The sequence below is a fragment of the Varanus komodoensis genome, unplaced genomic scaffold (genome assembly GCF_004798865.1).
Source record: "Varanus komodoensis strain SLA01 unplaced genomic scaffold, ASM479886v1 scaffold11, whole genome shotgun sequence".
Classification (NCBI taxonomy): domain Eukaryota; kingdom Metazoa; phylum Chordata; class Lepidosauria; order Squamata; family Varanidae; genus Varanus; species Varanus komodoensis.
This window is the reverse complement of record NW_025335317.1, coordinates 16576315-16590090: the sequence shown is the minus strand read 5'-3', so window position 1 is coordinate 16590090 and position 13776 is coordinate 16576315. Positions and strand designations below refer to the sequence as shown.

The window sequence follows — 13776 nt, the reverse complement described above, 5'->3', positions numbered from 1 at the left end:
TGGTAAGAACAAGGCAAATGGAAGAGAAAAATGGAAAGTACAATATCCTCCTTGACATTTTCTTTCATCCTGATGAGGAACAGCAGAATAGCTTCCCAACAAGACTGAAAAAGCAGCAATCAAGAGAGAACTGAGGGGACCAGTGAGAACAGGACTTCTCGTCATATGCGATGGGACAGTGGGGTTGGGTTCCTGCCAAAATTCCTCAGCTGTACAAGTTTCCTCAACAGGGCTCCATGCGGGTGAAGGAGCCATATGTGGAATGCACAGAGACCATAAACAACCACAATTTCCTGCAAAACTAGATGCGTTACACTTACGGGGTAACCACCAAGTGTCCCAATATATCCCCACAGAGCTGCATTCAGTATTATATAGAAATTATATACATACCTTGTAGACATGCATATTTGAAGGTACATACATATGCCATTCCTATTCCTTGAAAACAGCACACTGCTACAGAAGCACCAAGTGAAACTCCTGTTTTCCACTCATGGACTATACCTTATGACAAAGTCAGCTATATTCTGCTGTGCTTAACAAGCACAGAAAAATTCAAAAGGTAGTCCTCAGCCCAAACATCAGTTTCCAGAGAATCCCAGTGTTTACTACATCTGATCCTTTCCGTAGTTAAAACAGACTTCAAAGTATGTAGAAAAGTCTTGTGGAGGTTCAAAACCTGAGGCATGGTTGAATTACTTAATTTTATTATGTTTATAGACTGTCTTATCAACAAGGATTCAAGGTAGCTTACAACAAGTCAATAATTTAACAGTTAAAGAAATTAGATTCTCTATGGTCATAAGGTGGGGTGTTAGTGTCCTATCTCTATACCTTTTTGATCTTATTACCTAGACATATACAATACAGGTGCACATTAATTATACCGGTTGCAGAACTCCAGTTCTCTTTACATGATATCTGGTTATCTTGGCATATCTTCTACTTTTTAAATTTTAGAATAGTGTAACTAAAGCCCTGACATAATCCAGACCATATTTAAGACTCAGGCTATAACCTGAGGAGAAAAGCAGAGCAGGCCTACACTGTTAAATAGGCAACACACACTCAAAGAAAAGGCTATCAAGAGGACGTACTATCAGGCATATTTATTTACTGTTCCCCCTTTAAAGGGCTAAATAAAGGACAACTGAACTTATACAAAAATAAATATGACACCATTAAATTAGTGATCTGTTAAAAAACTCTTAAGGGACAGGTAAAGAGGTATCTAAAATTCTCCCTGTGCCATCAAATTTAAAGCCTATTTGGTGGGGAGGAATTGAACTGTTAGCACAATCTACCTACAAAGTTAATTATGGCAGGAAACTGTTGGAAAACAAAACTATACTCAGAAACTGGACCGCACCGTGGATGGAGCAAAATAAGGCAGGAGGGGTCACATGTCAGTACAGAGCAAGCAATACAGAGCACCAGTTGGCCACTCATTGTATATTTAATATTGAGTTGTGGGGAGAACTACAACATTTGACAGCTTTCCATTTGATACGGCTCTATGTTGCCTGTCACGGGTGGGAGCTCACAACAAAAGATGACGTTGGGGTATTGCAAGGCAACTGCTGTAAGGGAAATCATCTCTTTGGACAGAGATTGTGTTAATATTGCACATTTCAACAGAAGGAAGAAATTTAGGTGAAAGTAGAAAGCTTGGCTCTTAGCCTTTCCATTCTGGTTGGAAGAAGACCAACCATCTCTTTACTGAGTTCTAGCTCAGTTTCAATCGCCTGGACAGCCTCTGTGTGCTTCTCACAGTAGTCTACTAGAAAAGAGTAATATTCCAATGAGGTCTGCATGTTTTCCAACTGTTTCTTGCCATCTGAAGTAATAAGCTTGCCATATAGGCGTGCAATGTGAAACTTGGCCACCATTGCAGGGCGAAGAACATCCTCTTCCAGGGTCTCAGGGAAAACCTTATCAGGGTTCCTCAGTGAATCTAAAAAGAGTTCGTAGAATTTTATTGCCAGCTGAGCAAGAGAATTTATTTTCTTTATTGTGTGGGAGTCAAGCTCCTCTAATCTATTACCAATGGCCACTTTTAGATCCATCATCTCATAATAGGTATCTGCTAGTTCAAACTGAAGCTGCCTACTGAGGAGCAGATAATACTGAGGATTTAAGCCTGCATATATTGGCTCAAGCATATCGATCCTACGCTTGTGCATCTTGCAACGCCTCTCATAATCTTCTTCAAAGAAAGCAAGTACCTTGAACAAGGCACTGTGGTCCTGAACAATTTCAATGTGGTCAGTGACATATCCATCTACCTGAAAGAACTCTTTAGCTTCATTGACATAATTCTGACCCACCAAGAAGACTTCCCTGGCTTCTTTGAAGTCTAATGGAAACACACAGCTCACTTTTTCTTCCATGGCCAAAATAGAGTCACACAGATCACTGGTTCCAAAGAGAACTGCCTTCTTCCTGCCCTTCTCCTTTTCATCCTCTTCTTTTTTCTGCTGGGCTTTAAGTTCTGATTGCCTGTCAAGATCCAGTTCACCAATGTTGTCCTAGAATGAGAACACTCAAGTGTAAATATAACTAGTTCAGAGATTAAATAGCACCACAAATTATTTTCCATAGAAACAGCTTCTGTTACTCTGAATTTACTTGTAGAACAGAGAACCTCATTGATTTTGGATTTCTAAGTTTAAAATGCACCAGAATTCAAAATGTTTTAGTCTGTCTTTCTGGTCCTAAATAGCAGGAACACCAAAGAGATCTCCATATATTCTTATTAATTTCACAGAAACAAGCTAAGCTTAAAGAAGCAATGAAGTGCAAGGGGCATATACATTTTTTTACAACAGTTATCAAGCTACTTACTCCCTGATAGTTCCTTGACTTCACTTGATTTATTACAGAGTAAACAGCTTGGCGGTTACAGCACAATGGACTGCAAATACCAAGTCTCATTCTTATTATTTAAATTTTTTTACACTCCTTCCACTGATAGATTTTGGGTATGTCTTAGCTGCCATTTTATATCTTTGTGGAATTTGTTATTCATTTCAATTCTCTGTTTACACCACAGTGTATTGGATTGTTGGAATGGCTTTCTAGAACTGAATGACAACTTATAACATGGCAGGCACTATTACACAGTTCATTTTCATCCTAAGTGGAAAACTAACATCTGCATGTCACTGGAACACCTCAGCATAGTTGCTTGCTTGTCTGTCCTAACCCAAAATATCTTCCCTCTAAAAGGACAGTAGCAAGACAAAAACACTAGAAAGGCTAAAGTAGAAAACCGTTCAACAGAAGTTTATGAACCAATGACAATTTAGCAAAACAGAGCTCTTCTTTCTAAGCAAGAAAATATATTCAGTTCCTAGAACAAAACCATTTGGTCATTATGAGAATAAAGCATCAAGTTACAGAAATAGTCAAGGTCCATCAAGCCTGGCAGTCACTAGATGAAAGTAAAGGTTTTTGTTTATGACATACAAATAAACTGAACACTTGGGGAATAAGCAAGTTCTATGAACCTTGATCAACACCTATTTCCTCTTTTTCCTTCCTCTGCCATCCCTTTCATTTTTATTTAAGTTGACTTTTTCTTGCTATACCATATTTATTGTGGTGTATTTATGCTAAAAAAATTAAGTTGGAAAAGGTTGCACCATGCTCCCCTCAAACACTGAGAAAGACCTGAGTGCACCAAGCTACAGAGATGCCCTGACTCCTCCAGATGAGGCAGAGTCAAAGGTCCTGAAACGAGTCACACTGGCAATAGAGGAAAAGCAAGGGCCCTCAAGGTGAATGAGGAGACTCTTCCCCCTTCCCAGGAAGCTTCAGAATCTGAGCCAGGATCCACCCAGCTCCTGAGGAAACCACCACTTAAAAGAACGAGCACAGGTATTTCCTCTCAGTCAGAGTGCCAGGTTGTAGCAAGGTCTGTGTAATAAACTAGGGCTGAGAACACAAGCATATCGAACCAGGGACTAGACAGAAGGCCAACTAGCATGTTGAGGAATTTGTTTGTAACAGTGACTACCTCACAGTTTATGCACCATAGACCTTGCTCCTGATCCCTTGCCCTTGTTGAGTTTCACAGAGAACCCTGGACTGAAGAATGAGTATAGTTTTATAAGCTAGCCATATGTCCCAGGTCTCAGCTAATGCTTGGCTCCCATCTTTGTACATGATTCGATTTAACTTAAGCTTTGACTTGATTCAATATACTGTAAGAGAAGGAGTGGGGAACTAGCAGCCTGCAAAGTCTCTCCAGTCTGCCTATAGTCACCCTCCTCATGATAATTAGGTTTGAAAAATGTCTTCCGTATTTTCCCAAGCCTAAGTACAGCAGAATTTTTGCAGAGGGTTTCAGCAGGGGAGGGAAAAGCTAACCCTTCCCACACACTAGGATGCTCTTGGAAATCGTATCTTCCCATGGCAAACAGGCTGAGCAAAAAGCCTCTCACTGACTCCAGTGAGAGGCTCTTTTCCAAGTCAAATTGCTGCCTGTGTGGAGTGAGAGAGAGAGAGTTTGGCTTTGCACATGCACTGCGAGCAAGAGTCAGGCGCAAAAATAATGAGGTGCAAGCGTACTTTGTATTGTGTGCAAGAATTTATGGATGTATGAGAAAATGTGTGTGGATGGCACCAACCTCGTTTTTCCGTGGGTCCATCCACCACTGGCATGCAGCCCCCTGAAGATTAGCTATGGGGGAATAAAGCCCCTGGGAGTACATGGCCACCTATCCCTGCTACAGTGCCTCAGCATCAAACAGAAACGTAACAGCTTGGGGTTAATTACTACTGCAAACATTAAAATGGTTATTTGCATTTCATTACCTCAAGCAACTTCCGGGCTCCCTGCAACAGGTTCAAGCAGTACTTAATCCAACATCTGGCAATTTCAGCTTTCCTCTGGCGAAGATCTTGTTGATCTTGTTCTGTTTCATCTGATTTAAAATGCCACCAAATATCAGGCTAGAGCTACTTCCCAATGGATTGCTCTTAGCAGTACCAGTCAAAAGACAACATGCAGTTAGCCCATCTTTTCTTCCTTAATGGCCTTTTTTATGGAAAGAAAAATGATGGCTGCAGTGGTGAGAAAACGCAAGAGGACTGCAAAATGAAGAAAATGACGACAACCCCCTGTAAAATTCCCTGACTGAGGCAGGGTGAATGCAGGGTAAGAGGTTTGTTTGAGAGGACCCCAGTTCACAGTTACCTCTGTTCATTTTGGCACGTGTTACTCATATCCCAACTCTGCCTTGTACTCCTTGGCCATGTTATTTCTCTCTAAACCTCATTGCTTTGTCTTCTGTGAAATGGATATTCAAGTAGAAAACTGTGGGTTCAAAAGAGTGTTTTTGTGTTCTGGAACTGGGACCCCAGCTTCATTTTTCCCTTAGGTTCTTGAGCAAGTTACTTTTCTTTTAGCCTGTTTTGTTTTCTTGCAAGTCAGTGCATTCTGACTGTCCACACCCACAATAGCAACTGTTTTGTCAATGCGCACCCCAGCAGCCCTTTATTAGAACACCCACCAACTTTTCCAAAATTTCAAATTTCCCCACTGGCCCAAAAAGGTTAGAACTAGTCTCACAAAGCAGTGGATCAGTAAAATTGATTAGACTAGATTACGTGCAAAGAATACAACCAATAACAGTAACAGAATTAGAAAGAGCATGCAACATCCTTCCTAGCCCATTCAATTCAAAACTGCTACCACCAAACTATCAGAGAGGTGACTTACTGTCCTCTGCAGATGGCACTTGTCCAGCTTGGCCAAAGATGACACTGGCAGCTGCTAAGCAATGTCTTGACTCCATGAAACATTGCTGTGGGAAGACGAAATGGTAAAAAGCTGGCATATAAAAAGTGACAACTTTCAGTTTTCAAATACTATAAAATTATAGGGTATTACTGTTTTGAAATTGGATGGCTGAACATGTGGTTGCTAAAGGATACAGTGGCATGATCTGACACTGTACAATAGGAAATCTCACAGCAAACATAGAATTCTCTCTTTAGGGTCCTGTCAGAAGTCACCCACCCACCATAGCAAAATTGGAGCATAACACAGTAGCTTCCTTTCATGCTTTCATCTGAAATATTATTTTTGTTATTTGCCCTGTTGCTTCCCATTACTCTGACATCTGGAAATGCCAACATTGCCACAAAAAATATTGACCAGCATCAGTATCTTATGCTGACTCAGAAGTATGTCTGAGTCCAACAGGGCTCACTGGAGCATAAAAAATAGTAGCCAGCAGATCATGGCAAGATTCTCTGGGGGGCAGGAAGCCCAACTCCTATCACATTTATCACACTTTTCTACCCTTTCCCAAGATTATATAGGTGTTTGGGAAGCTGGAAAAGTGCAAGGCACCACATTGACAGGGCCACAAAGCTTTGACTGCTCTCAAAACTCAAGCTTCTTTTTAAAACTGAATTTTGACAGACCTGATCAACATTTTTACAGTATATTAATAAAAAGCTGTGTTATCCTTCCCGTAAAAGAGTCCTCATCTGATGAAGAGCTGAAGAACTTATGTGCATATTATTATGTCCTTGTCAAAAACCCCTGCTTAGCATTGTCAAAGAGCCCATTTTAAATGGAAGCCTAAGATTTGACAGCTCCTATAAACGTGATGGCTTGTGATTTTTCCACCTTCCAAAGTGAAAATGAGGGAGAGAACATGTGTGCAACTATACTCGATGGGACAGGGAGTGGAGAGCTTCACAGACACCGTTGGAGGTCTCTGTGCTGCCCAGAGCTAACATGTTGGGAACCTCTGGCCTAGAACTTTATCTTTTAATACAATGGGCAAAAGGTAAAAAACTATTTTGGCTGACAGAAGTGTATCAGTTGTAGGCTTATATTATTCCAAGGACAGCATATGCCTACTGCACACTGAAACCTTTTTCTTATTTTTTTCTAGTCGTATTTGCAAAGACTTGGCAGCTGGGTACCATGGTGAAGTACAGCTGACTCACTCCTTTTGAAAACAGACAAAAGGCTTGATCTGAAATTTGCTTCCTTGACCAGGAGCACTCTCTGGCAATCCTCCCAATTCCTCTTCCCCCTGTAGCCTTCCGCATCAGTTCCCATGGGCGCCCCCACTCTCTGGAACAGATTGTTTGGAGGCGTATGGGGCTGCAGAGGGAGGGAGGAGAAATCGGCAAAGGTCACGAGTTCACCCTTTTTGCCAGCACAAATCCTTCATTAGAGCAAAGTCTTTATCCAAGTTCTAGTCTGAATCCAGACTCAGTTAGCTGAACTTGGGCACCATTGATTTAAACAGGACATGAGTTCAATTAACTAATCCAAGAAGGAGTCACTGGGGCAGCTGGGGCAGTGGGTGTGAGCTTGGGTGGACTCCGAGGGATGGGGGAGGCCAGGAGAGCCTGGAGGAATGTTGTCCATGGGGTTGTGATGGGTCGGGCACAACTTTGCGACTAATAACAACAACAGATCTGGCCGAACAGCTGCCACTAACCGCCACACAAGCATGATAGCTAATCAGCCAGCAACTCCAGATATAGTAGCATCTTAATAAATAAGGTACATAGAAGAGTTATTTAAGCAATTACCTTTCTGAGATAATACTGAGATAAAGTAGCTGCGTTAAGAGCCCATTCTACTGGATAGTAGCCACTATACTCAAGCTGCCGCTTAAGGGTGGTATGGCAATACTGAGCAGCCTTCTCAATCATTTCCAGATGTTGGTAGACTTGGGCCAGATAATATAGAGTATGAGTATAGACTTTCTCAAATCTGGGGAAACAGGAGGTTTAGACTTAATTTTCTGACAGACACTCCCTCACTCATCTCCAACTGCTGCTACCGTCGACACACACACCTTTTTGATCTCTCTTGGTCAGAGAGTTTCTCTTCTTCAGTCATAAAGTGTTCATTGGAATCGAGTGGAGGATTCCCAATCTGCAAAACAGAACATGTTCTGAAAGAAATATATACGGCAACTTTTGTGCTCACTCTACTGGCTGCAATACGGTAGTGCACAGAAAGTAAAGCTAAGAATAAGCATATTAAGAGGAAATGATCTTCTTACAGAAGACATCTAGGTTCCAAACATCTAAGGTAGTTAACTCTAGATACCATTCTAAGAACAACAGCACAAACTACTGTAAGGGAGAAACAGTTATTATCCATCTCTACCCCTACATAATTCTAAAAACCCATTTTCTCAAATGGTTAACTCTTCTGGAATTAGCAAAATCATAGCTTGCCATTTTGTAGTACCGAGAGTAAGGGGGTGAATGTTTAAATGAACACATTTCAGTAAGCATAACAAAGAGGCCAGAATCCCTTTCCTTTCAAATATCAAAAAAAATGTTACAAGGTCATGCTTTAGTTGTGGATGTTCAAGCACACTCCAGTAAAGCCCCTCAAATGAACTGGGTATTCCAAGAATCCAAATGCCTCAAAGAGCACCTCCTATACCATCCTGGCTGTGTTTTAATACCTTCAAACAAGGGCCTTTTACATGTCATTGAAGTACATTAATTAGGGATAAATGAGGGAGCCCGTTCTGTGGTGGTGCCTCCACTTTAGATACCATTCCTGAGTAGCAACACCATCATCCTTCTGGTGCTGGGTCAAGGCATTTTTATTTAGACAGACATTTTAACTTGGTTACTGTTTCTCTTTTGTCCATTGTTTGTTTGGCTTGTCCTCATCTTATTTCTATATGAAGATCAGTTTGTTATGTTATACAATTTGTATTACTGAATGCCATCCTGGAATCCATTAGGAACAAGGGCAACTTAAGTATTTTTAAAGTAAATAAATAAAAGTGCTCCAGGAGAACGTTTGAAACAAACATAATTATCATTCCTAGGAACTAGAAGAACCAAATCCTACAATCTGGCATTGCCCACTGAAATTGGATAGATATAGGAACAAAAATTTGAGACAATGACAGGTCCATGCAGAAGAGCACCCAGGGAGATGAGCAACTGGCAACAGTCCAGGAAAGGGAAGGCAAGAGATAAGAACTGGGAGACTTTTACCAAGCTACGTCCGAACCCACAGTGCAGGGTTTAAGAAATAGACTCCTGATCATTTCTAAAGAAAAATCAGTTAAGAATGACCAGAACAGCATTTAAAAAGAAGCAACCAATATTGTCAGCAACGCTTTTTAAGGACCTGCATTCCTCTGTTTCCATAAAAGCCATGTCAGAGATTTTAAAAACACTGGAAATGCCTCCTGTGGAAGCTCCAATGCATAAACAGTGCCTCAGAGAGATTAACAAAGGCCTCATTGTGCCAGTGTTATGGTGCAGTGGAGTCAACAACTTAGAAGTCTGCTGGTTATGTATAAAGGGTTTAGCTCCCCATATACAAAAACAAAACAAACGATGCTGCACCAAACTGTCACCAGACAAGACATTTGAGGTTTAAAAAAGAATATTCTAATGCAATTAGTATACATAATAAATGAAGCATCATTGAGCTGTTTCTAGAGATGCTTGATCTGGTTACAGTGATAAGGACACAGATTACATCTTGAGTTGATGTTAGCCTTCTAATTAACTGTTTGCACTAATCACTCAGTATAAATCCTAATAACATGTCAAGTAAAAGTGAAATTACAATTCTAAATATATTTTACAGTTGGCATGAACCACTCCTGCTATTCAAAAGAACAGCATTCAAGAGGAAGACATTCTAATAGCCCAACAACGCATTTGATCAAAAAGGACTTTTTCACAACATAAAATAAGGCCATCAACTTGCAAAGTCCATGTTTCCTAGACATTTGTCTATTATTCTATGACTCTAACATACAGTTTTAATTATTCAATAATTAAATAATTATTAATTATTGAAGAGCCAGTGTGGCGTAGTGGTTAAGAGCATGGGACTGGGACTCGGGCGATCTGGGCTCTAGTCCCTGCTCAGCCATGGAGCCAACTGGGTGACTTTGTGCCAGACAGCCTAGCCTAAATCACAGGGTTGTTGTTGTGGGGATAAGATGGAGGAGGAGAACGATGTAAGCTACCTTGAGCCCTTTGTAGGAAAAAGGCAGGATATAAATTGAAAAATAAATAAATCATACAGTAGCATTCAAGGTATATTACAGAGAGTGGTGAACCCAGTTCATATTTTACCTCTTTCATGTACTGATTATACAAAGCCTCTGCAGATTCCAAGTAACTCTGTGCTGTTTTAATGTCATCTCTTTCCGACCACAGGATACCCAGATTATTCTACAAAATGAGAGGTAACAGTGTTTTTAAAACTATTTCAAATGTTATTTCTATTTTCTAAATGACACAAAGAGGATAAATCCACATTCATTAAACCAATTTTAGAGGAACACAGGGTCGCTCTGGAACCAGTAATGAAAATAACTACACAATGCAAATCTTACATCTGTTAGGTGGCACCAGGTTGGGGGAAGGACACCTTAGAGGAAAATCCTAGAAAGGCAAGCTAGTTACTTATGACACATTATTTTAATGCATTATACTTTATAACAGTAATTATTCAAAGCTCAGCACACCTGAGGTGATTATTTTTAGGGGGTGAAGTGGAAACTTTACTGCCTTACAACAATCAGTCCAGGAGATGGTCTGTCACCACCAGCTCAGCTACCCATACCAGTGTTTTTATTTCATACCTCCCTCAATGTTTCCCACCACTCTACAGCTCTCTCTCTCACTCTCTTTCAGCATTTGCATTGTGTTTTTTTCTTCTGGTACTAAAACCAGAAACTAGACATATTGCTACAGAAAAAGCAAAAGAACAGAAAAGCCATCTTTGTGGACAAAACAGAAAAAAATGTTAAAACATTTAATGGCTTTCTCTCTCATCCTGTAGCAAGTAGATTTGTCACAGGCCATGCTAAAATCTCCCAGGCTTTAAAACTGAGATATAGTAGTTCTTTATGCTATTGCGCCAGGTTGACAGTCATCTGTGTCTTTCCTCAGATAAAGAGCTATGTAAGGTCTGAAGACTGTAAATACAGCTACGAATAGGAGAAGAGAACTACAGCATTCACATATTTTGTTTCAATTACTAGCCTTTTTCTTTTTGTATAATACTGTGATGTTATAGGCTTTTGTCTTCTCTAGAGCTCTAATTCTGATATGCAGCAGTATCAGTACTGAAAATATATCTGGGAAATTCAAAGATTATTTCAAAAGGACAATACAAGAAAAAAATAACTGTTACTGTTAATGACAGACAAGTAAGAAAAAGTGAAGAGGTGCCCTTTTAAGATCTATTATATAGTCGTAATCTACACAGCATTGTTGTGCTTTGTTCATTACCTCAACAACTGCCTACTTTATGGAGGTAGGCAGAGTCAAGTGTTTGCTGTTTTCCCCTTCCCCTGGTATTCCCTATTCTGCTCTAGAAGCACCCCCTGAAAAAGCACAGGAAATGATGCAAGAGGATGGGGAAATTGTCTCCACTCACCCTTCCATCAGACCCCACAAACAGAAGATGCTGATCTTGTTACAGTAGAACAACTCTATATCTGAGCCAAGGAGTTATTCAGTCACATTTAATAAATTGTCTAAATATATTATGTATTTAACCTATAAAAGCACCATAAGAACACTAAAAGTTGTAGCTTGCCCGAAGTTACATGAATTATTGGACTGAAAAATCTAAAGCTCACAACCAGTACAGCTCCATAAAAGACCCACTTGCTTCAAGGAATAATTATTTCTACTGTCCACCACAAGTGTTATTTCTGATTCTCAAAAAGGGTAATACATGAATAATACCTTCACTGGACCAAATGCTATCAAAACACTGTTAATCTTAAAATGCATGGACCAGGAAGAGTGGCTGGATGTTGACAATAACAGACATTTGGGCAAACATCTCTCCTGATGTCAAACTATTCTGATCATGCATTACAGACCAGTCAGCTACTGAATTTTATGAGGTCTATAAACTTGCATTACTTCTCTCCTAAGGAGTGTACATGGTTCAAATCTAAAGAGGTTAAAGGGCGTACAGAGTTGCAAGCAGCCTCTCCAGCTTCTCCATGAGATGGGCTAGCAGCCCCCACAGTTGCTCATCACTTTTAGCCATGGCTACCAGCAAACCTTACGAGTAACCCTTCCCAACATGGAGCTCCCAGCGAAACTGGGCTGCAACCCCCTCGGGAAGGCCCCAGGGTGGGAAGGCGGCCTTAGACTGAGCCTCGTATCACAGCCCGCCTCGGAAGGGGCTCCCCGGGGCCAGCCGAGGCAAGCCTTCCACACCTGGGCCTGTATGTAGAGGGAGACGCACTCCCGGGAGAGGCGGTGGCGCTCCAGCAGCTGCAGGCACTTCAGCAGATGCTCCTCGCCGGCGGAGCACTCCTGCGTGTCCGTGTGGTTCACCCCCAGCTCATACTCCACCGCGGCCAGCCGCACGGCGCGCAGGCGCTCCCTCTCGCTGGCTCCGTCTGCGCCGGCGGCCGGAACGCCTTCGGCCTCGCCCGACTCCTCCGAGCCCAGCAGCTGCTTGATGCCTTCGAGCAGCTCCCGCGCGCTGTACTTGGAGCGGTACGGCTCGGTCTCCGGGTCCTTCTTGGACTCCACGTACGAGAGGTTGATGGCGCTCCGGAACTTCTCGCAGAGCGAGGCCCACTCGACGGGGGTCGCCATCTTCTCCCTTCCCCCTTCCCGCTCCACTCCTCGTCTTCTCCGCTGCCGCCTCGTCGGAGTCGCAGCAGCTCCCTCTGCCACTCGGGTAGCCGTCGCTATGCCCGCTTTACGCTCCCCCAGCAGTACTCCGCATGCGCGGGCGCGTGGCGTGCCCGCTCAACAGAAGACACCGCGGGCTCCAGCTGCCCTGACTCTATTCCCTTAGTTAAAATGGAGGCACGATAGGCACGCACCAGTTGGGGAGGGACGAGGAGAGGCAGAGGCCACCGCATGCGCCAGAGGGACGTCCAGCAAAGCACTGCTGTGGCTCACAGACATCTGCAAAGGGGGCTGCTAAGAAAGCTGGATTCAGTGGGCGAATCTGCCTTACAGTCACAAGCCACTTTACCGTCACTCACAACCCCTGACCAATTGTGGTTCTGTGAAGGGCGACAGGCTTGTTGGCATTTTGGTGGTACATTTTCAAATATTTGGTGGGTGCGGAGGCAAGATAGCTCTCTTGGAGTAACACTGAAGTAATTGTGGCACCTATGGACGGATAGCAAGATTAGAAATTTCCTTTGGTCTTAAGGTTAAATGCTTTTTTTCCATGCTCTGCAGGATTCATGCCAAGCCTAAAGCGAGTCAGGCTAATGGACCACACTTCAGCAGGATTCCACTAAGTTCCCCTGGATTTGCATCTCATTTTCAGCATTGCAACCTGCATGTTCACCTGCCTCCCACCCTGGGCCAGAAAACAGTGGTGATGAAAAGGAGGAGCAATAGATGTCACTGCCTACTTGCTTACTGTTTCCTGGGCTGTCAAGCATGTTGCATCAGTGCTGGGAAAGGAAATAAATCTCATTGTGGGAGGGAGTCCAATGAGGGTGTCTCACCCAAGGTGCTTAAAAACTTGCAAGTGGCACTGCCCTGTATATTCAAAGCCATTCAGTATTTGAGCACAAAACCCCATGAACCTGGTGTCAAACTTCCCACCCAGTAATAATATTTGTATAATGCGACTAGTCATTTTGAACGTTTTTAAAGTGTGTGTGTGTGGGGGGGGGGGGAGGGTTCTTTTATCACCTTTCTTCCACACACTCTGGGTGAATTCAGAGCCCAGGAATTCGAGACTCAGAACAGAATACAGACTAGTCTTTCCATGAGACAATTCATGCCTGGTTATCC

General features: G+C 42.3%; 1 protein-coding gene across 1 annotated transcript; it reads right to left on the bottom strand.

Annotated features, from left to right (window-relative positions):
* Window positions 1–693: 693 nt before the first annotated feature.
* Window positions 694–12786, bottom strand: LOC123018404 (kinesin family binding protein). The gene is made up of 7 exons (XM_044420465.1): window positions 12223–12786; window positions 10111–10209; window positions 7839–7918; window positions 7570–7753; window positions 5729–5813; window positions 4822–4931; window positions 694–2531 (listed from the first exon to the last, which is right to left on the bottom strand). Exons 1-7 carry the CDS (start codon window positions 12607–12609, stop codon window positions 1653–1655), a joined length of 1824 nt encoding a protein of 607 aa, XP_044276400.1. The 5' UTR covers window positions 12610–12786; the 3' UTR covers window positions 694–1652.
* Between the last annotated feature and the right edge of the window lie 990 nt (window positions 12787–13776).

Excerpts from the sequence above, each read along its gene's own strand:
- LOC123018404 (XM_044420465.1), bottom strand. The coding sequence starts at position 12,609 with ATGGCGACCCCCGTCGAGTGGGCCTCGCTCTGCGAGAAGTTCCGGAGC. Across the intron at positions 7,754-7,838 it reads GACCAAGAGAGATCAAAAAG|ATTTGAGAAAGTCTATACTC; the intron begins GTGTGTGTGTCG and ends CTGTTTCCCCAG. Across the intron at positions 5,814-7,569 it reads CTCAGTATTATCTCAGAAAG|CAATGTTTCATGGAGTCAAG; the intron begins GTAATTGCTTAA and ends GTCTTCCCACAG.